Source organism: Pelmatolapia mariae, linkage group LG18 (assembly GCF_036321145.2).
Source record: "Pelmatolapia mariae isolate MD_Pm_ZW linkage group LG18, Pm_UMD_F_2, whole genome shotgun sequence".
Taxonomy (NCBI): Eukaryota; Metazoa; Chordata; class Actinopteri; order Cichliformes; family Cichlidae; genus Pelmatolapia; species Pelmatolapia mariae.
Window position 1 is genome coordinate 20112685 of NC_086243.1, and position 22865 is coordinate 20135549.

Consider the following 22865-nt stretch of genomic DNA (forward strand, 5'->3'; position numbering starts at 1 on the left):
ATTAATTACAGTACTTATAAGTCAGGGCTGTAACTACACGGATTTCCAAGTGTGAGTGAATGATAGTTATCTCACAGCAAAGAGTGCACTGCTCTCACTGTGACACCATAAATAGACCAACTTTGGGGATGGAGCCCCTTTGTTCCTTCCACTCCATTTGATTAAAAAACACGAAGTATTTTTTTTAGAATATAAAAGCACAAAACTACAATTAATTGTGCCGATATAGTTTAGTGATTAAGCAGAAGACCAATATGGTGAACCCTTGTGCAAAGGTCTGGGTTTGACTCCACACTAGGACATTTCCTGCATGTGTGCTCTGATGTCGTGTTCAAAATAAAAGTGAAAAATGCCCAAAAATAAACCTGGTGAGAATAAAGGTGTCAAGATTAGCAGAGTTAAATTAGCATTTAAAGATGTGCTTGGGGGTCCTAGAATCTGTCCCAGCTGGCCTGATACAAAAACATAAATGACATCTAAAGTGAAAACTACCATACAATGAATGACAGAGATATGTTTATTCACATATCCATCAGTGCGGATTCCAATGCAATTTAACCATGCAAATTATCCAAGACACGAGTAGATCATAGTTCCAGTGCTTTTTTTTTTTTTAACTGAACAAAACGTTACACATAAAAAGACTGTGGAGGTATTCCATAATCCTTATGTCTCTCTCATATTATACACTGCGGGGGTGTTTGCATTAGCGGGACATTACCATGTTAGAGAAAATGACTTGCAATCGAGGACAATCATTGACACGGGCTTGTTTTTAGATACATCCTCCTCAAATTTATGATATGAACCAAGAACGGGGACTTTGTTTTTACACAAACTCTATTGCTATGTGTTCATAAAGAGGTAATCTAATATATTTATATATATATATATATATATATATAATTTTTTTTATATATATTCAAACCAGACAAAGCAAGTTCTGATAAAACCACATGTGTGGCAAATTCTTAAAAAATAAATGATGGAAGAATTCAGATTTGTCTTGTTTCAACAAAAAAAAAAAGCAAAAAAAAAAAGCAAAGAAAAACATATGGCAGTAAAATCAATATCCAACCGGTAAGGCACTAGGTGGGCCAAATGCTACACCTGTTTAGTCTTCTACAAATAATTTACAGTCAAGTCAAACAGTGCAGTTTTACATTTGTTAACTTAATGTTTTCCTTTTGAACCACTTATCTATGAATCAATGTAAGGCAATACATTACAAAGAAAAAATACACGGAATACACAAAGAAAATATTACAGACAATGTACCAAATAAACAAAAAAGGTTTTAGGACTCCTATATGCCATTACAATGGAATTTTCCTTATGGCTTGGAGCAATAAAAATAATTATAATAAAAACAATGCATAGATTTAAATGATGATCTTGCATGCTCCTCACTCAATACTCAAAACATCTAATACTCATGTCCCAATACGTTGTCCCAAACCTGATATAACTGACTTGCAGAGTGATAAGAATAAAGGCAAAAAGGCCAGAGACGTTAGATGAAGGCATCAGTCATTTAAAAAAAACAACAACAACAACAAAACCAAAACAAAACAAAAGCATACTTGCATTAAAGCCCACGTTATCCGACAGGTGGGGGAAAGAAATTACTAAATAGATATCAATTTTCCGCCCCTGAGACACAACCTTTCGCCGCAGATCTGCAATCCCTGTATGACAGTACCTTAAACTGAACACATACATGCAGCAGTCCCAGCAAAACCCCCTTTTACCTTCCAGTTTCCTTTCCAACTCTCACATGATATGAAGCACAGGATGTCTACATAACAGGAGTCCCTCTCTCCCTCTGTTGTCCATCTTTAGATCAAGACGTGTGCGCCATCTTCTGGTGAAAACGTAGAGCTGCAAGTTTGCTGAGTTGGTCAAGTGACTCCCTCCCCTTGTATCAGGCTTTTTTAATGTCCACGATGCCTTGTGTCTGAAGTGTGTTGCAATTTCTCCAGCGTTGGTTATTTGTCAATATACATATTTTTTTTAGTTTTGTTTTTTTGTTTTTTAATGAATTATCTATGCAATACAGTTTCTTTCCATTTTTGAGGATGAGGAAGGAAGGGAAAGTTTAGAGTCCAGAGAAAAATCCCAACGGTTCAGATGGTTAGCTGAAAGAAGAACAGAGACAGGTGTCCAGTAAAAGAAAGGCCTTTTCAAAATAAAATAAAAAAAACCTTGGTTAGTAACCCAGTCTAACAACAGAAACAGAAAAGCTGGCTTACAGACACTATAACACCTTTTCATCATGTTTGATCAGTAATGTAAAAATCCTGAATATTGACCAGTCTAATGAGAGTTGCCATGTAAGAATATGAAGTTAGTAACTGACCCCAACAACACATTAGTGCCAATTAGAAAATCCCAAGTGTCAACTGCACAGAGCCCAAGAGTCAACCAAGCAACCAGGAAGTGTCTCTTGAGTTTGAAACACCCAATAACACAATTAATAAATAGACAAGTTTAAAGTCATAGAAAAAAGTATGTTTTTTAAAAACGCACACACACACACACACACACACACAAAAAAAAAAACTTTATGAAGAAGTTCCTGTCAACAAGTGCTCGATGTTGTGTCTGCTGCTTGGAGGGTGGACTGCGCTCTGCTACAACACAGGAGACAAACAGCAGGTCACATGACTGACTTGACCACATCTCAGCCCACAAGATGGGTTTGAGGAGAGAGAGAGAGAGAAAAAAAAAAGGCAACTGATTGCAGCACACCCTGACTGACTGACTGCCTGAAGAGAAAAAATACTCACGTTTTATCGTAGTTATCTAAAGTTATTTCACCATTAGTGAAAATATGTAAACGCAATCTGAGTTAATAAATAAATACAAATAAGGTCTGACGAGATGGGTTTTATTTCAAAGTTATCAAGTTACCTCAGCTTTCCCGTATTGCTTTTAGGGTTCTTGCGGAAGGATTGGTTGGGTCCAGAGCGAGTGGACATGGACCGCGGCGAGGCTCTTGTGAATGTCGACGGCGGGGTCTTGGGAATCTTCTTTCCGAGGTGGCCGATCCATTTCTTCTGCTCGTCTTGGGTCAGAGCCAGCAGCAGCATGTCCCGGGCAGAGGTCACGTCGTAGTTTACTGAACGGGATGACACAATCAAGCCTTAAAAACATGACCTTGAACGATCCAAGTCCTCCAAATGACTTTGTTTACACATTAGCAGATGTGTGGTACAAAATCTGATCGTGCCAGTGGTTTCACACTATTTCACTGATGAACAAGTGGCAGTGATGTGCCAACGTAAGCTGAAATTTGCCAAGGGAGGACGAAACAAGGATGTAAACAACGCAGGATTTAAAATACTTTCTTTCACCAAAAAGGCCTCAAGGATATAAACAATGTTTATATGACTGATACTGAAATTAAACAACTTTATTTCTTTTAAACAAGAACTCCCTTGGAAACCTCTGAGTTTAGCTGCAACAATAACCAATTTGTCCTGTTTACTTTGAGTATCCCAAAATGCTTCGTCAGTGAATTCCAACTTAGAGCCTGTACATAAACTAGAAAACACCTTCAAGGATTTATAGATACGGACTGTTTATTGTCTTAAAATGCTCGTGATACCAGCTTAGCCTGCAGAGATAAGAATTTGTGTTTTACCTTTGCAAGGAGCAATAACATCCTCCTTTTTGTCGAGGTGGTCCTTGTGGCACTTCACGTGGCAGCGGCGACACTCCAGGGCCGGAGGCGGCTTGAAGACGTGCCACAGAGGCTTGGCACAGGCCTCGCAGTTTGAAGGGAAGTGATATAACGTGGGGATGAACTCGTGGCCTTTGTGTGGGAGACAGTTGGTCTTGTCGCCCTGAGGGACTGTCTCTAGATCCGCCTCCTTCCTGCACTCTCCCTCATTAGCATACAAAATCTGAATAGTTAGAGAGAGATAGACAGGGCCTGATTTCTGTGGCTGAGCAAACTCTATTCATGACTGCATGGAAATGTGAACATAAAAATAAAACTGCACATTAAAAAACAACAACAACAACAACAAAAAAGCCTACCTGGAAAATCCTTGGAATCTCCTCAGTCTCAGCTCGGTACACATCTCCTTGCGTGACTGGCCTCACATGAAACAGTTTGCTACACAAGAAGGTAAAAAAGAGGAGAAATCCATCAACCTTTGTTACTTTTTTGTTTTCTTCTCTACATTTTTCAAGAAGACCGAGCTAGCAAGGAGAAGATGCCACAAAGAAAAACACTTACTCGATATCCAGTACCATCGAGGGGTTGGACTGCTCCTTATCCTGCTCGTCATTGTAGAACAGAATCTTCTTACTACTCACCACCACATACTGCAAATGTTGCAGAGACAAATGAGAGGGTTGGTGAAACCTCTTTCTGCATAACGAAAAATGTGAGCGAGCAAAGGAACCGTGCAACACACACCTGCTTCTTCCATCCGTATCTTTTGATGTTAGCACGATTAGGAATAGACAGCCAACCCTCCAATCTGGACTCTGAAAAGCAGCAAAGAAGAAAAACATGAAAAGAAAAATTCTGCGCAAGTATTTAGAGACACTAGATGAAGGTCATGCAGCAAATCAGGTCCAAACTCAACTGGGGAGAAAAATAAAGAACAAGTCAATAAATAAATGAATAAATAAATAAAACGCTGGTGAACTCCTCGGGAGTTTGCCAGCGTTAAGGTTAAGTGCACTAGAGTAGGTGACAAGAGAAGACTGTAGCTATCCCAGGCTGCAACTTCACACACCCATGCAAGAAGAGAATATTAGTGAGTAAGTCCTTCTTATAGCATGCTAAGAGAGCATGTAAGACTGCAAAAGTATGTTAAAAATCCTGATGTAGTATTTGTGCAGCTGGAATTCAATTAGCTTGATCACTCGCTCCTTTCACAGAAACAAATGTGTGTTATCTTTATTCAAAAATTAAATCATAAATGCAAGTGCATGCAGCTGAAACAACACAATCTAAACGGGTTCAGTGGGGGAAAAAAAAAAAAAAAAAAAAACACAAAAAAGTGGGATTTGTCTACTACATGTGAGGTCGTGAGGGAGGTCTTCGTGTCCAAACGAGCAGCGATTTGTGGTGAGCATGCCGACACAGACACAAGGGTGTTGCGTGTTTGAAGAACACGTTTGTTCCAGTGTTTGAAGACATTTAAAAGGTGCTGAGAGTGACGCGGCAGACCTCACACCGGGTGTTGTGTCAGTAAACTTTGTTCTAATTTGGTTGCTTCACTGCTCAGGCCGGCCTCGTGACATTAAGCAAATTCACTGCCAGCGCTCTCTCTTAATATCCCGTCACTGTTAGTCATTACATTTTTTTTTCTCCTCTAGAGCTCATTCACTCCCCACACTCTGTCAGGCTTCTTTCAAAAGTGCTGATGAATTCTCTCAGCAGATATGGCTGTCACACCTCTGGCAAAAGAATACTTGAGAAATTGGGTGGAGGGGAAAAAAACAAAACAAAACTACAGTACACACACATACAACAGCTGCAACGCAGGCCGGGCAAAAAGGGGCTGATTCACCGAGTTACTCACAGAGGAAAAGGAATGGAAGTTACAAAGATAAGAAGAGCAAGGAGAACCAACTGGGCATGAGGGAAATAAAGAAGAGATTGATTTAACCACAGCTACCAAAAAACATGAAAACAGCCAGCACAACATATATTCATACACATGTTAGATCTCATTTAAGAAGATGATGCATTAAAACGAGAATTAAGTGAGTCAGTACAGCTGCTTCCCTGCCTTCTAACACCTTACTGTACCAAACTTAAACTGTTTGGAAAAAAAATCATTCACATGATGCTCTAAATACAGATTCAGATCTTTTGGCTCATGAATTAAAAACAACACATTTAAAAGAATAAAACCTGAAAGGGAGACTTATTTTAGAAGAGTCAAAAGTCAAATGTGTCAAATAAACCAAAACAAAAATCATATTCAGAAGGTTATACTTCAGGAATCGAGTCCTCGTGGTACCTACGCTAACTGACACAAACAAAGTAAATCAAGTTTTCAACCAAGTAAAATCCCACACTGCATAACTTCGTCACCAGATCAAAGTTAACGAGTGTAGGTTTATTTTATTTTTAACTGTCACTGTGATCGATAAAGGCAACAGCAGCTGTGACGGGCTGGGAACATACCTGCGATATTACTGTCCGTCTCGTCTGTCTGCAGGCTGGTGACGCTGGAGCTATCCATGCGCTGCTGCAGGTCGTTCAGTTTCTCCCGAAGCTGCTCGATGTCGCTCTCCTTGCTGTCCAGCTGCATCTGCAACTCGTTGCGATACGTGCTTTCCTCTGCCAATTGCTGGTGGTAGGAAGGTCAAAGGTTAAAACCAAATAATAGTCCACAGATCATCATACTGGGCCGCAGCGCAACTTGACGTTCACGTACCGCCTGCATCTCGCTCAGCTCCTTCTGGTATTTGATGGCCATGTGGTTAAACTTTTCCTTCTCCTGATTAAGCTCCAGCTGAAGCTTGCGGTTTTCCTTCTCCTTTTTCCGCAGGTCAGCTGTGCTACCCTTCTTCTTCTGGTCCAGCTTCATGTCTTTACGATTCATGATCTCTGCCAGTTTGTTCACCGCCTGACGGATGGAAAAGACCGAACAGTTGAACACATCGGCCGCATCTCTCCACTTGTTTACAGGAACAGTATGGAGTAACTTCTCGAAAAGGAAGAGGCTCTTTTTACCTGAGTCTTCAGTGTGCGCTCTGTGTAGAGGATCTTCTCGTAGTTGGCCTTGATTGATTTTTCAATTTCTTCCTTCTGAGCTACATATTCTGAGAGAGACAAGGGGAATAAGCTTGTACATCGACATTAATTACAACGCGGAGATGTGCGCATCATGAAAAGCACAGTACCTTCATCCTGAATACGAAGCTTCTCACTTAACTCCGTCTTCTCTCTGCTGAGGTTCTCCACATCTTTGGTCAGAGTTTTATAGGATTCCTCAAGCTGTGCAAAAATATGAATGTTTATTTTCTCTACTTTAAGTTAACAGAATTAGAAACTGAGTAATGAATATGAGTGTGGGGATAAAGAAAATGCTGTCAGTGTGTGTTTGAAGGCTCACCCGTGCAATAGTAGCCTCTTTCTCACCAATCTCCTGCTTATGCCTCGTCACTGCTTTCTTGTTCTCTTGGCTGAGCTCGAAATACTGCTCCTCCTGAAGCGCCCGAGCAAGCTGTTCTGACTCGGCTTTGGTCACTGTCAGATCCAGCTGTGCAGACAAGGAATCCCTGTGTGCAGGATAAAGGAAGTTTGATTTTAAAAAAGAAAAAACCTCATCACTTGAATTTTCCCCCCATCAAACAGCAAAAGCTGAAAGAAATGAGGAATACTTACAAAAGGTTAAAGGTTATTTAGATATATAAGAAGGCTGCAGTATGCATGAGGAGAACCGAGCCTCTTACCTTTCGTTGCACAAATCCTGCACCTTCTTATTAGCCTCCTGTATCTGCCGGTTCCTTTCCTCAATCTCCTCTTTTAGTTCTTTGACCTGAGTTTTGTAAAGCGTCTGAGGGAGAAAAAACGAGATTAGCTGGAGCTTTTCACATTAAATGAGCACGACAGAGAAACTGTGACATATACTTACAGAAAAATACTGTTCAGCCTCAAGCTGGTCCTGAAGTTCCCTCATCTGTCCCTCGTTGCCTCTGTACTGTCTGTTAGCACGTCAAAACAAATATGTTAGGTGTTTGATTTTTTTCTTTAGTAAATCCAACATGTATAATATTTTACACAGCAACCAACACACTTCAGCTAGGAAAAAAAAAAGAGACCTGACATCTTAATTCAGCCTAGTCAGCCGACGCAGTAGAGCAAACTAGCCAGAGGATTAGCAATCAAGTAGATGGAGCTGGACTGAGAGTAAACGCTAATCCTGTGGTGTAAACACTGTAGCAGAACAGCTTTGAGAGTCACGCTCTAAGCTGGAATAACAGCACTTTTATGAAAATAGGAGGCAATTGTAGGGCAATTTACACCCTGACTTCCAAGGAGCATTACTGGCCAGTGCAGCAGTAAGAGAAAATAAGCCCTCCTGGCTACAGCTACTGCCAGTTTGTTTCCAGGTTAAATTAACTGACACAATGGTGCAAATGCCCCACTTCCAAACATGTATATAAAACTATTAATCATCATAGCAACAATTATCAATTTTATCTCCATCATATTTGATAATGTTTAAGGCTCTATAACTAGTGAGCAGACAACATGGATAACATTTTAAGAGAAAAACAAACACTGAGTTTTCTAACTAAAAGGTGAAACTTACTTGGACAGCTGTGCCAGCTGAAACTCCAGTGAGCGTTTACTTTCCAGTGATGTGTTGATCTCTTGTTTGAGCTGTTTCTCTGAACACCTAAGACGGTCCATCTCCTGCATGCGGGTCTTCAGGTCGTTCTGAATCTGGATGCGTTTGCTTGACTCCTGCTCTACCTGAATCTGCAGATTCTTCACCTGGAGAAGAACGAGAGGGCGGGAAAGAATTTTAGGAATCACGGCGCTGAAAGAAATAAAACGACACACAAAACTCCATTGTGATGACCGCTCAGATACCTCATCCTCCAGCCGTTCCTTTTGCTTCATCAGCTGCTCCATTTTCTGCACAGACTGCTTAAGGTCAAACTCCAACATTGAGCACTGCTTCTCAACCTCCACCACCCGGCTCTCTGCCCTCATCCTTGCTCCCGTCTCCTCTGACATCTTCTGCTGAACAGCTGGAGAACATATTTGAAAAAGCAGTTAGTGTAATGGCTGTTTGGTTTTCGGGGATAACTACCATTTAACAACTTTTCAAGTTCACTTCAGATAATATATGCAGGAATGAGGGAACAGAAAGACAGCAACATGTTTCAACTGGCGTCTGTTCAAAGCTCGAAGATTGCATAGAGACATTTGATACAGAAAAGCTCATTTTAATTTTTTTCTTTTTTCTTTTTTGAATCTTTTGCTGTATCATTCTATTGCAAAAAAAACCTGAATATGCAACAAGGCAATGTCCTAACACGCTCACTGCTTTGCACCATGAATTCCTCTCACCGAAAACAGAACCTGGAGGTGACTTCTTATCAGATAGTAGAAAATAACCATGACGCAGAGAGAAAAGGTAATAATATTTGAGACAAATAGAACAGTCAAAGCAAAAAAAGAATCTTAATCATTTTAATTAGAGGGGGGAAAAAACAGAAGAAGTGAAGCAGGGCATGATCGCACGTAGGACTGACATACCAGACATGGCAGCTGATTTGGCTTCTTCGATAGACTCGTATTTGTCAGTGAGCTGTGCCCGCGTCACCCTGTGCTCCGTCTGTTCTTGCTCCAGACGCTGCTGCAAGGTCTTCAGTTTGTAATTCAGGTCTATCTCCAAATTGTTCTTTTCCTGTGGCGAGGAAAAACAACAAAAGAACACAACGACAAAAAAAAAAATCAAACAACTTGCACACATCTACAAATTGGATGCACAAATACCACTCAGTGTGACATGCATACCTTCTCCAAATTATTGCTTCTTTCCTGGGCCTGTTTGCGTTCCGCCTCCATCTTGGACAGACTAAGCTTCAAGTTTTTGTTATCCTCTTGCAACCCCGACAATCTCGCTAAGAGTGAAAGATAAAGGCAGACAGTTAAGACGTGAAGCTGGGTTTTTTCCTCTTTTTTTAAAGCCTTTTAAAGTAATTATTTCACACCAATTCAATTCTACTTTGGACTTTTAAATATGTATTTTAACTGTATGGTAACACTTGCTTTTTCAGTTATCAATAATTGAAACTGTAATCTGGTTGAGCTATCGCAGATTTCACTTGTTTTTGAAGTGATATATCAGTGTCACCTTGCAGCTCCCTGATCTCCTCTGAGTCCTGACTGTAGTTCCTCCGTTCAGAGTCCAGGGTGCTCTGTAGAAGCAGGAGCTCCTTCTCCAGCTGCGCCTTCTCTCCTTCTACTGCCCGGCTCCTCTCCTGCAGCTCACGGTTCAAATTCTCCAAATGTGCCATTGACTTGGTCATCTCTGTGTGGCTCTTCCTTAGCCTCCCCGCCGTGTCTGACTCTGCACGCAGCAAGTCGTTGGCCTCTTCCAGCTGTCAATCCAAAATAAAAATTAAAGAAAAAAATCCAACACAAAGGGAGGGAAAAAACATTTAATGTTTTGTCCTTCTGTTTCCAGAGTGTGCACGCATGTGTCTGCTGTATACCTGATTCTGAAGCTGGGCAATCTTGTCATTTGAGGCTTGCGAGTTCTGACTGATTTTCTTCATATCTTCCAACTGCTCCTTCAAATTTGACACTAAGGGGAAAAAAGGAAATAAAGAATAAGAAAAAAACACAATCAACCTCATTTAAGCTCCTCTTTCCAATTACAGCAGATTACACCTTCAGCTGCTTAGCTCAAAGTTCATCTTTAGTTTCCCCAGTATAAATTATTTTATGTCAGCAGCCTAGAGCCAACACACATCATTAACTTTATTATATGAACATTAGATTTTACCACTACATAATAGCAGCTGCTTGTTTAGCTATGGGTGTGTTTATAAATGTATTGTGACATGGCTGAGGTGCCTTTTAGTAATTCATTATTCAGTAATTCTTTTTTTTTCCAGAGTGATCAGACTAGGAGTGTCTGAGGATATGGCGGGGGAGGCTTGTCTTTCTTCATAATTACTGCTAAAAGACTGAAAGTATTAGCACAAAGTACTTTCATGACTTTTCTTTTTGTTTTTCTTCAAAAATAAATTAAAATAAATGTAAAAAAAAAAAAAAAGGTTATCAGGTAATCCAGTCAGCACATTAGGTTTCATCTGATAAAAATGTACATACTTCATCTTACTCAACGATTAAAATTCTCCCCAACTTTGCTAGTACTGGGTTGAACACCACTTTGCCTTTAGAACTTCTTTCATTCTTCATGGTGCTAGAAACATTCCTGTGAAGTTTTGCTCCATATTGATACGAAAGCATCACACAGTTTCTGCAAATTTGTCGCCTGGACATCCAAAATAAGAATCCCTCATTCATCAGATTCCAAAGTTGCATTTATTGGATTGAGTCCTACTGACTGTGGAGGCCATTGGAGTACAGTGAACTTCCTGCCATTCTTTTGTGGACCATTCTCTGAAACATCCCAGCTCATCTGGCACCAACAACCAAGCTATCTTCAAAGTCACTTATATCCCCTCTGTTTCCCATTCTGATGCCCAGTTTGAACTTTAGCAGGTCATCTTAACCATGTCTACCTGCCTTCGTGCACCAACTTCCTGCCATGTGATTGATTCGATATTTGCATTAACAAGCAGTTGAACATGTGTACCTAATAAAGTGACCAGTGCGTGGTCACTTTACAGGTGTACCTAATAAAGTGACCAGTGCGTGTATTTTGCAAGAAGTCTAACTCATAACCTCAGCAGCATTTCATGAAGTTCACCTTCGTTTTCCAAATTCCGTCTCTTCTCTGACTCCTGGTCGGCTTTTCTTTGGTACTCTGTGAATCTGTGCTGCTGCATAAGCTTGTCCTTCTCCAGCAGAGACAAGCTGGCTTCGGCGCTCTTCCTCAGGTTTGCCTAAAGCGAGGAACAAAAGAGCAGCTTTGATGTGGAGGGGGAACAAGCCCTAATCTAGCCACTGATCTGAAACAGTAATATATTTAACTTCATAGCTTGCTAGCAACACCACACTATATTAACAAAATCAAAGGAGTGTACTGCAAAGCTGATAACAGGAATTTATAATGCGAGGAAGAAATATTTCAAAAAGGCATTTACCTCTTCATCCAGCTCTTTCATAATCTTTTCAATCTTGTTGTTTGATGTCCTAGGGGCAACAAGAGAAAAAATAAATAAATAAATAAACACTCTGAATGTCTCTCACAGGGATGAAACAGTGAAGCTGAAGTTTGTAAAATCTTGTGAAAATAGTTTCATGGAAAACTCCAGTTTCCTCATAAAATCACAGAGGCACCAAGGGACAGAAGACACTTTGGGACCATGTCGTTATTAAGTGTCATTCAAGCTTTTCCTGCTTATACATATCATGAATCCTCCCACGAAACAAAACTTTTTTTAGAGTTTGCAACTCATCTATTCTGTTCTCATCAGGCTCAACGTTTTTGCAACATGTCTTTAGTCAGACTAACAGGCAGACTCATTTTCCCATCATGGATTAAGAAATTTAGATCTTCATTCTTTTCCTTCAAGCCAAGGCTTTGTCTTAATCTGTATTTTGGAAAGTGGCTATGAACGTAAGACAAAGGTTTATTCCATACCTGCATTTCTGCTCCAACTCATCTTTCAACTGCATTTCACTGTGCAGCTGCTCCTCTAGCTGGTAGATTCGTTTTTGCAGGTTCTCCAACTGAACAGAAACATTCCATTTCAACTGATCAGATAAGGTCGCAGACATCCAACGTGTCAAAGACCTTGTCTTGAAGACTTGTACTCACATGACTCTTATCTTCTTTTGTGGAACTGCTACGCTTGTCACTGCTCTTCGTGTCAGCAGACCTTCGCAAAAGGCTGGAAAAAAAAACGTTAACAGACAATGAACTGTTCATAAGTCTGTGACATTTACTCTGAAATTTGTTGTTGTTTGTTTGGCTCCATGGCTAAAGCATCCTTGATGCACAATTAAAAACTTGTATTGACATAATATATACAGGTATAAATATAAAAATTCAAGAAAAATGAAGGGAAAGAAGCAGAACACACACATAATTTAGTGGTACAAAGAACAAGTCTGGCAGACTTACTGTTGATTACTGTAATAGGTGAAGCCTACAAACGGGAGCTGGTTGCCCACAAAGGCCTTTGGTATGGGAAAGGTCTCCTCCTCTCCCCGATCCTCCTCGATGTCATCAAAGTTACTGGTGTCGGTGTCACTGCTAAGTTCGGGGACTACAGGGGCAGCCGCTGCACACAGCAAAGGAGACAACAAAGGGAAAAAAAAATGCCACTAAATTTTATTATACATAAAAGCCTCCATGTGTTAGAGAGCATAACAACAAAAATTCAGAGCACATGTTTTAGAAAACACTCCTAAAAGTGTTGGCAGGTCTTTCACTACAGGGAATAACATAACACAATCCATAAAGTCAGTCAATGTCCTGATACCATTCAAGTTTTGTTTAATATTAATTAATAAACACCAGGGATGTCATGAAAACTGATATTTCAGAACAAGTCAAAGCCAACACTGTGATTACTTAGTAATAACATAAAATAGTTTGCAAATGCAGCAACAGGTGTGGTGTGACTTGTGGGAAATTTTATATGGAGGAAATGATGAAGGTCATCATAACAGATGAACTACACATTGAATTTAAGCTATGTTATTAAATGTATAAGCCAAAACATTTATAACCTGAAATGATAGTTTCAGGCTAGAAACACATAATGTTCACAAAGACTTATCCTGTACAACTGATTAAAAAAGCTGATTAAGTCAATGTTATAACACTATGAGCAGTATTTAAAGACCTTTCATTTAATGTTTTAACTGTTAGGAATCATGATATTTCAGTATTAATTTCTACTGACAACCATATTTCTGATATCCTATGGCTATTACATACTGAAGCAAAGTAAGCATATGTGTTAAGTGCAAAAGCTTAAAAACTAAAATGTTCATTTTTTTAAATAATACATGCAAACTAAGTCATTTATATAGTCAGTTACCCCAAACCAAAACAAATTTCTTGGCTTCTTCTTATCACTGTGGTATATTATAAATATTTAAATCTGCTGTAATTATGATATAATTATCTTTTTTCCCCCTCCAGACTGACTTTTTTCTTTCTTTGGAAACCCTCTTAAAAACAAGGGAAAGCAGCCAGCTAGTAGAGCTGGTCAGCCTCTGATACACGAACGGGGTGGGGGTGGCGGTGGCAACAAAGTGCTGACTTCAGCCTAGTAAAGTATTAAATATAAAGCCAGTAAAGAACCGACTATAGCTAGTGGATTTAGCACTACATTTCTAATCTCTCTTTGCTCCAGTGTCAATCCCAGCGCATTAACATTTGCTTTAAACTGCTTTCCCCATTGTTGGCCTCAAAAATGCTGCACTGCAAGTTATTACTCTGAGCAGGAATCACGTTTAGTCTTAGAAAGGATACTGAATGAATGGCTCGTCTACAAGAATTTCCTGCAACTGTCTGCAGTAGGTCAAATGGAAAACATGATCACAGGATCCATGATTGCAATAACAGTGAGCTGCAGCCAAATTAAAAAGGGAGTTGTGAAAATAATCCTTAACATTAAGAGTGAAAACATTCGTACTCTCTCTGATGTTCTCCCACGTCCACTGGTCATTCTTGAAGAAGGGATGCCTCTTGATTTCATCTACACCATTACGGCCAAGTCGAACTTCCCTGTGGGGGTCAGGAGCAGAGATTTAGTCATTTCAGCAATTCTGTATGGTAATGTCAGCAGAAGACAGCAAGTATCTGAATGCAAAGAGAGCCATTATCTCTGCTATTAAGATGTTTTTTCACAGAGGGTTCTCGACATCTGAAAACAATTCATGCAAAGAAAAGGATTTCAGACAAAAAGCTTCGTGATTCGCTGCTCGGTCTGTGGCCATCTAACCTGTCGGTCAGGAAAGCACAGATCAGATTCTTGGCGTCATTGGATATGTCGCTGTCATCAGGGAAGGTCAGCGCATTCTTGTGGTTCATAATTTTGCTATAGGTCCCCACTAGTGAGTCTGCATAGAAAGGAGTGTCGCCTATGCACGGGACAAACGAGAGCAACAGGTAAGTAATATGTCTGGCTCTAAATATGTAAAATAAGTCATCTTTCAATGCAAATACTCACCAACTAACATTTCGTACAGAAACACTCCCACTGACCACCAGTCGCACTCTCTGCCATAATAGCCATCTCCTCCTTGGGATTTCAGTACCTCAGGTGAAATGTAGTCTGGAGTTCCCACTGCTGTGTCACATCGTACCATACCGTCCTGAAGGGCACGAACATCATCAACATTAACAACTCCAACACTTTACTTCAAAAAAAATTATCATTATTACAGGGAAATGGTAAACAGACTCATTCTTATATAGCACTTTTTCACTTTGCCAGAGCACTCAAAGCACTTTACACAAGATGCCTCATTCACCCATTCATATAAGCACTTAAGCACTTTTTTCTATGCTTAAGTGGTTTCTAGCTAATATTCACACACATTCATACTCCGATGGATGCGTCAGAGAGCAATTTGGGGTTAGCATCTTGCCCAAAGATATTTGGGCCCTGGAGAGCCAGGGATCAAACCACCAACCTTCCAGTCAATAAATGAGCAGCTCTACTGAGCTACAGCCACTGCAGACCTGCCATCCCAGTAATTACTATTATTAATGTTGTTGTTTATTTAATTCTATAAAAGTGGATGAGAACAACGACTAAGTGATTTATCAGCTTTTAACCTAAAATACAATTTTGGCTTTCAACAATTAGATCAAAACAAAATTTTGATAATAATACAAATACTCTTTTTGCAGTGTTATTTATATGCCAGCTATGTCCAGACACTTAAACTCAGCTATTAATCTTTAACTCCTCGAGATCTATCTTGAAATAAAACTCTTAAAGTAGATTTATGAGATTTTTGTAAATGTTGAGGTGTCGAGTATGAGCTGCAAATAATTCTTCACATCTTTCTGGCAACAAAACCGCCTCCCAGCTTTCCAAGTTAGAATTTTCCCCTCACTCAGATTAGAAACACATATTGTTCACAAAGACTTATCCTGTACAACTGATCAAGTCAATGTTAACACTATGAGCAGAATTTAAAGACCTTTCATTAATTTACTGTTTTAACTGTTAGGAATCATGATATTTCAGTATTAATAAGACTGAAAACCATATTTCTGATATATTTTTTAAGTGCAAAAGCTTAAAAACTAAAATGTTTATTTTTTTTAAATAATACATGCAAACTAAGTCATTTAAAAATTTCTTGGCTGCTTCTTATCACTGTGGTATCTCTAGGTAAACAATTAATCAACAGGTGCTGAGCTAAAGATCTGACAATAAATTCATAACTGGTCCCCAAAAAACACCTCGACACCTCCACCTCATTTTTCCTTATACAAGGACACATTCTTAATGTTCAGTAACTCCATACTCATTGTTAAGATAATGTCTAATATTGCTCAGTAATCAAGATTAAAATATAGACTAAATAATAATGACTGGGATTCTCACTATAATTGAGCAGCATTAACTTGAGACACGGAAATTTTTAAAATAATCTTATCAACACGATCTGACAACATGTCTGTGTTGAAAGAAAGTGAATCTGATACCTTGTTCATTTTCATGCAGGTCCCAAAGTCTGCGAGCTTTAAGTGGCCTGCTTTGTCAAGCAACATGTTATCAGGCTTGACATCTCTGAGGAAACAAAAAACATCGTTAGACATCAGTTCAAGCACGACGCCAATAAAAACATCCAAATCAAACACACGCATCACAAGGAAACCTGATAAACTAAACTCATCCAAAACATTCAAAGGCTTCAGCAGCGTTCTCATGCTGAGCCAATGCATGGGCATTAGTGTTAAGGTTAGAGAAACAAAACAAAAAACAACACAGTCAGATCTGTCTGAACGCTGTAGCAGCGACAGATCAGATGGCATGAGGTATGTGGGCAGCTGTTAATGAGAATAGTGTTCATGTTTCTCTGCACATCGTGAAAATCTGAGCACATCAGGAAATCCTTTATACAAGCTGTTATAAGACCATTTAATGCACAATAACGTTAACTTTATTAGAAATTAACATTGTTTTGCTGTTTGGGATGTGTTGTGTAATGTCTGGGTTAAAGCTGCCGTGGAAATGTGATTTCCTGCAAAAGGAATAATAAAGGATATTATCCATCTAAAAACATTTTTTACTCTAATTAGAAGAAAACTGATGGAAAAAAATACCACCACTGTACCCAGTAATGTTATGAACTCAAAGTGCTTCAGGGCTGTTGTGTGGAGAAACAATTTGATGTTCAGATGCATGCCATACTTGTTGCTCTGCTATTGACTATATAAAGCTCGCTCTGGCCCACGCCATTTCACACATTGGCAAACATGTTTGTTGCACTGGCTGCCTGCTCCAAATGCCATGAGAAAAAAAAACAAGCAAAAAACAAAACAGTGCATGTCTACCCAATTTATCTTTAGCAATCTTTAACATATTAGAAAGCAAAATGAAGCTGACAGTGTGGAAAAATGTTTTGTTTTTGTTTTTTTCCAAAGTTCTGAGAAGCAGTTGTGAAGTCTCTTAAAACCGATAGCACCTAGCAACGTTACTTCCTGCTTATTACAATGCTTCCTTAGATCACAGGTTGCCACCAGACCTCTTTGATCCCGCTACAAATCTCACACAATTTACAACGGGAAAAAATGCCTTGTGGGAAAAAAAGCAGAACTAGAAATGACGATGTAACGTTAATAAGTCTTTTTAAATAACGAAAATAGCTTCTTTTTCAACATATATGACCACCACAAACAGAGAAAAATACAAATGTTGTACTGTCACCTGTGAATGAAGCCCATAGAGTGGATTCCATCCAGGGCCAGGACTACCTCGGCTGTGTAAAAGCGAGCCCACTTCTCTGGGACGTCATAGTTGCTCATCAAGTTTACCAAATCACCACCAGGCATGTACTCCATCACCATGTAGAGGTAGCGGTCATCTTGGAATGCAAAAAAGAGCTGTAGAAGGACAGAATTCAAACAATTAGGAAAAGGATTCAAAAGTATCCCAACAATTTATGTCAGACACATGAATGAGGCTGGATTTATGTGGTCTGAACCATGTCTGACTAATAACTGCATGTTTAGACACTCCTCTGTCCCATCATACCTGAACGACCCATGAACTATTGGCAAAGGCCATGATGTCCCTCTCCTCCCAGAAGAAAGCAGAGTCTGACCTCTTGATCATCTCAAACTTACTCAGCAGCTTCATGGCATATACTTTGCTTGTCGCTTTATGTCTTACCTGAAAAAAGATAATGAGGCAGCAATCAAGTCAGACTTATTCATCAATGTGCTACATTTATAGCTACTGTGCTATTCAAAGAAATAAAAAGACAGAATGGCATTCTTACCAACTGCACCTCTCCAAATGCACCCCTCCCAATAACTTTAACCACCTCATAGTCCACCGCTTTCATTCGCAGATCACGAATTTTACTTATCGTCTCTTTGTCTGGGGGGGAAGAAAAAAAAAACATGCAAAGTTACCAGGAGAAATGCACAAAGCTCTTGTTATGGTGTTGACTTTTGAGAGAAGGTGTATCTCCATCACTGAGGGTTCACAGCCTCCCTGTTTATGCAATCTCGGGGGTTACTTTCATAGGACATCCACATTGTTGGCAAGCAAAGCAGAACAAGTTGACAGCGTACTGCAACTGCACAGCTGAGTGACGCCGTTTAGGGAAAGTTTGTTGCTTACTGAGAGTTGGCCTCTCCCTGATGTAATAATTCTAGCTCCCCTTGGGGAGTCAGTATCCACTGTTCAGCCAAATTTGGTCAAAGCAGTACTAGTGGGATAATTTTCAATTCACATGACTCACAACTAGCACGGGAATGCATGGAAAAGCGGGGTGCGGGGGGGCATCCAAGTTCAAGTGATCTAAAAATAAAAAGAAAGTACTAAGCTATTAGAATAAGAACATTTGTGAGTCATTTCCACCACGCATGAGTTCCTGGGATCATGATCCCTACTTGAAAAATCCCAGGCAACCCTGAAGACATAAAAAAAACATGTTTAGAAATGCAACAAATAGGAACTCCAGTTACTGTTATAGATAATATACCGTGTGAGTATATTTGCTCACGAGGCCGGGAGATGGATTAATGTCAGTAGGTCTTGGCATACATACAGTAGAGCAAACAGCTGATTTGATTGTGGTGCAAACCACAATGCATGGCTGGGGATTCAGAGCTAGAAGTGCTTCAGGCAAGTCATGCTACTGAAGATCACTGTCTTGGTAGATAGCGCCATTATTCCATATCCATCAATGCCTTTCACAAAAGTACGGAACCAAGAGTAATTGAGAAGATGCCTAATGGCAGTTTTTGCCTAGGGGTTTACAGTAGGTCACTTGATATTCAAATATGACACGTTATATTCTAGTTGTCCTCAAAACTTAAAAAAAAAACCTGTTAAGAATGCACAAAAAGTTACGACATTAATATCCTGTACAATCTTAGCAGTATCTCATGCATTTCTGATGCATTAAGATGGACACTTGAGATCCCATAAAAACCACCACATGATCAATACAGTATGAGTACAGATTTGAGTGCAAATTCTGGGGTACACGCTATAACTCACCATTGTCCCATATATTAAGTGTTGAAAATTGAGCAGTTTGACCAGATACATTAAGAAAAGAGAGAAACCTTTGATTTATAGGGTTTTTTTCATCATATTTATAGCAGCTTCCCCATTCTGGGGACACAGTGAAAAAGAGAAGCCAGCCTTGACAGACATCAGGCAGGTCACCAACCATTTATGAAAGCCCCTTTGTTGGGGACACTAAGCAGCAGACACCTATTGTGTCCAAGCCCACATACACGCCGTGACCCAAAAAACTGCTCCTCCCCCCTCCCTGAGTCTAGGCTTATACCCATACATAACTGTGAACACAAATAGTTAATGAGAAAGACACAGGGAGCTCTCATAAGGGGGAAAGCTTGATGCAGTGTACTTACATCTATTCAAAAAGTTGTCAATGCTCTTGTTTTTCCTCAGGGCGGGGAAGTCAAGGTCATATACCAGTGCATCCAAGCCATCCTGGAAGAAAAGCAGAAGGGTGACCATGCATGAAAGCAAAATTAAAAGGCTGCTACAACGTCACAGATCCGTCATCTCACACGGCATGAGAAAAGCGAACTGTGGAACCGCTCTGTGCAGAAATGTCTGCATAACACTGGCAGTTGGCTTCCAGTCTGGATCATGTTACTGCTGGGGAGCACTTCAGCATTTTGTTGAAAAACAAAACAAAGTTTTAAAAAGCATGGCTTGCATATTGCATGACACTTATGACGGGGATGCACCAAGTTATCGGCCAGCAACTGCACATGTTATGACATCAACCAATGGCCGAGAGCTTTTCTGTTCCAGCTTCAAATGTGAAGACACAGGGAGCTCTCTACCAAATTGCAACTTTAAACATCAGAATTGGAATCAGACGAGAATTTTGCAATCCGTGCATCCATAATGTTTAGCACCAACATAGTGAATTCAAAAACATTATCTTTGGTCAATACAATTTTTGCCATCTATAAATGAATGCAATGACTTTTTTTAGCTTTTGTCTTTTTAAGCAAAAAGTATATTATTCCAAACTGACATCACAAGTTTGTATAAGCAGTTGCAGCATCACTGATGCAAAAAAGCTAAATGTCAAAAGAACCTAAGAAATATATGGTAAGTAATGACGACTGGACACTTCATTCCCTCTCATAGGCATTACAGCGGTGTTCCTGGCCCTCCATGGAGTCATAACTTGATTACCATCATCTCTGTTAGGGTACGACTTGGATCAATGATTGAAAGCAAATAAAATAAACAGACAAAGTATTCGTTGCCATTTTGTTTACAGTAAAATTTTGTGATTTCAAGAACTATAAACATGCAGAGAAACAGTCTTGCCTTCGGCTAGGCTACAGCACAAGTGCCACTGGCAGGGTTTAATCTAATCTTCCATAATCCAGAATGGCTGAAAAAAGACGGGCACACAAACCCTCGAATGTACGTCAACTGTTATGCAGTTCCTCGCGCAGGTGTGAGCCAGATGTTTTCAAGGGGTGAGCTAACCTACATATGCTTTCCTTTAAAAAGGTCAGAGGTACATGTTGCACTATAAAGCTGGTAAGAGCTACAATTAAAATATGCAATAAAATGTATTTATTGGCCAAATCATCTCTGAACTTTCCATCATAGCATGAAATCTTGTCATTCCAGCAGTGTCTTTGTGTTTCTCTGAGCAAAGCAATGATGACACACGGTGAATCAGCAGCTTGGGAATCCTCTTAAGTCACTCTGCTGTTTCTGCTCAACAGTGGAGGACACATACATAAAACAAGCAAGTGCCCTGCAGGATGGGCGGTACAAGGAAAATGCAGGTGGGAGGGGAAAAGGAAAAAGTAAAAGGTGTAGAATGGTTGTTAGGAAGAAGAAAAACAACTTCAAAATTTACCAGGACAGAACATTGGAAAACTAATAAGTTGGAAGCTCTTCTGCTCAGTTTAGAAACCTTCAGAAGTCAACATTCAGGAGAGAGTATTTACAGAAGAGGCTGGGAGGGGGAAAAGAAAGACGCCCTTTGAGCCATATAGTATCCAGCCAGCTTACACTGGGAAAAAAAATGCTGAAGAACTGAGTCCTTCAGGACCTTAATCACAAGGCTTTGCGCTCAGCAATGCACGTTTGCATAACTTCCTGCCGCAGAAAACTCTGGACAGCCACAGTAACATTCCTCAACAGGACTGTACACGTCAGAGAGCTATTTTAGTTATGTGGCCAAGCAAGTTCTCAACAAAAAAGTGAAGGAGAGGAAAGAGAAAAAATAATAATAATCTATCCCAAGTGCAGAGTCACATAGAGAGCCTCATTTTCAATCATCAGCACAACTGTAAAACACTATGACGGAAAGGCAGAGGGAGTGGAGAGAGCTGGTGCATGTTGTGCTAGCTAGCCCAATAGGAGAACAAATAAAGGAAGCAACAAAGAAAAGCCAGCCATCCTAAGGAAACACCAGAGCAATAACAGAGCCAGGTAGGGCAAATACAAATACAATATAGGATAAAATCATGAAACAAGAATGTGAAAGCTAACTGATTAACAAACAAAATAATGATGTCAGTTTGATAAAGTCTAAGTGACCAGCACTGGCTGTGAGCATCAGTGGTTGAATTTCGGCATTTGCATGTTTGCTGTGGTGTCACCTATCCTCATAGAGAGAGAAACTGAGGGCAAGCTGATATAGACATACCAGGAGGAACAATATAGATGGCGTTTTAATCAACTGGCAAACTATTAATAAATAAGGTAGTTTAGCAACATTAAATACCCCTAATGGATGTTTATGCATTGATATACAACAGTACCTAGAATTAATGGCCTTCCACTCATGAGCGATAGAGGAAGTAGGATGACCAACCAGGTAAGTGTAGTCAAAATAAAATTGTAAAGCAACACAACAGTGTACGAGTGATTTCCTGTATGCATGATTTTGCACGTACCATGAAGGGAAAAAATGGAACTACTTTAACAACCTATCAACAACAAACGGCAGTTTCAGGGCTACAGCTATCCTCAGCAATTTAAACATCATATTAGACTAAGTTCAAATTTCATCTGCATACATACACTTTAATTTTAACTTCTACAGCTTTACTGCAGATATTTTACTGTGTAAAACAAATGTGGTGGAAATGGGGGTTTGCTACAAAATTCACTTTTCTTCACATTAGAGCTTGCTGAAGAGGTGGTTCGATTCTCGCCACGTGACTCCTGCCAACTTTTTCCCCTTAAAGGTTATTATGGCAATTGCTGCAGTTTTAGACACTTTTGTTTCACTCCATTCGAGTTTACCGTCTCAGTAGCGGCTACGCGCTTTGTGTATGTAGACAAAATTCCGCTACATGTTTAACTACTTACATGGTGACAGCTGAGGGCTACAAAGTTAAACTGCGCATCGAAGCAAAAACATTTACACTGAGGAATTTTTTGTTATAAATCAATTTATTCGATGAATCGTTGCAGCCCTAGTCTGTTTGCTGAGCTAAAAGCCTTCTTGGCCAGCTGTCAAAGTGGAGAAGTTGAGAGCTGTCTTTTAATAGGAGCAA

At 39.8% G+C, this 22865-nt stretch overlaps 1 protein-coding gene across 2 annotated transcripts in view; it reads right to left on the bottom strand.

The window, feature by feature from the left end:
• Positions 1-499: 499 nt before the first annotated feature.
• The window catches only part of rock1 (Rho-associated, coiled-coil containing protein kinase 1), a 29746-nt gene continuing 7380 nt past the window's right edge, over positions 500-22865 (bottom strand). Inside the window, exons 2-33 of one of the 2 annotated variants that reach the window (XM_063462976.1) lie at positions 19725-19806; positions 18113-18213; positions 17866-18003; positions 17539-17714; positions 16314-16398; positions 14821-14965; positions 14593-14731; positions 14284-14375; positions 12759-12918; positions 12453-12525; positions 12276-12364; positions 11776-11824; positions 11439-11574; positions 10213-10304; positions 9852-10098; positions 9512-9618; positions 9251-9401; positions 8579-8739; positions 8295-8479; positions 7614-7683; positions 7432-7535; positions 7092-7257; positions 6880-6973; positions 6710-6798; positions 6411-6602; positions 6158-6323; positions 4430-4500; positions 4247-4335; positions 4045-4123; positions 3647-3908; positions 2914-3121; positions 500-2138 (exon numbers count right to left, since the gene is read on the bottom strand). In XM_063462976.1, the coding sequence (XP_063319046.1) occupies positions 2135-2138; positions 2914-3121; positions 3647-3908; positions 4045-4123; positions 4247-4335; positions 4430-4500; positions 6158-6323; positions 6411-6602; positions 6710-6798; positions 6880-6973; positions 7092-7257; positions 7432-7535; positions 7614-7683; positions 8295-8479; positions 8579-8739; positions 9251-9401; positions 9512-9618; positions 9852-10098; positions 10213-10304; positions 11439-11574; positions 11776-11824; positions 12276-12364; positions 12453-12525; positions 12759-12918; positions 14284-14375; positions 14593-14731; positions 14821-14965; positions 16314-16398; positions 17539-17714; positions 17866-18003; positions 18113-18213; positions 19725-19806 (4002 nt within the window). In that variant the 3' untranslated portion in view covers positions 500-2134. The other variant, XM_063462975.1, reaches the window with a different exon arrangement.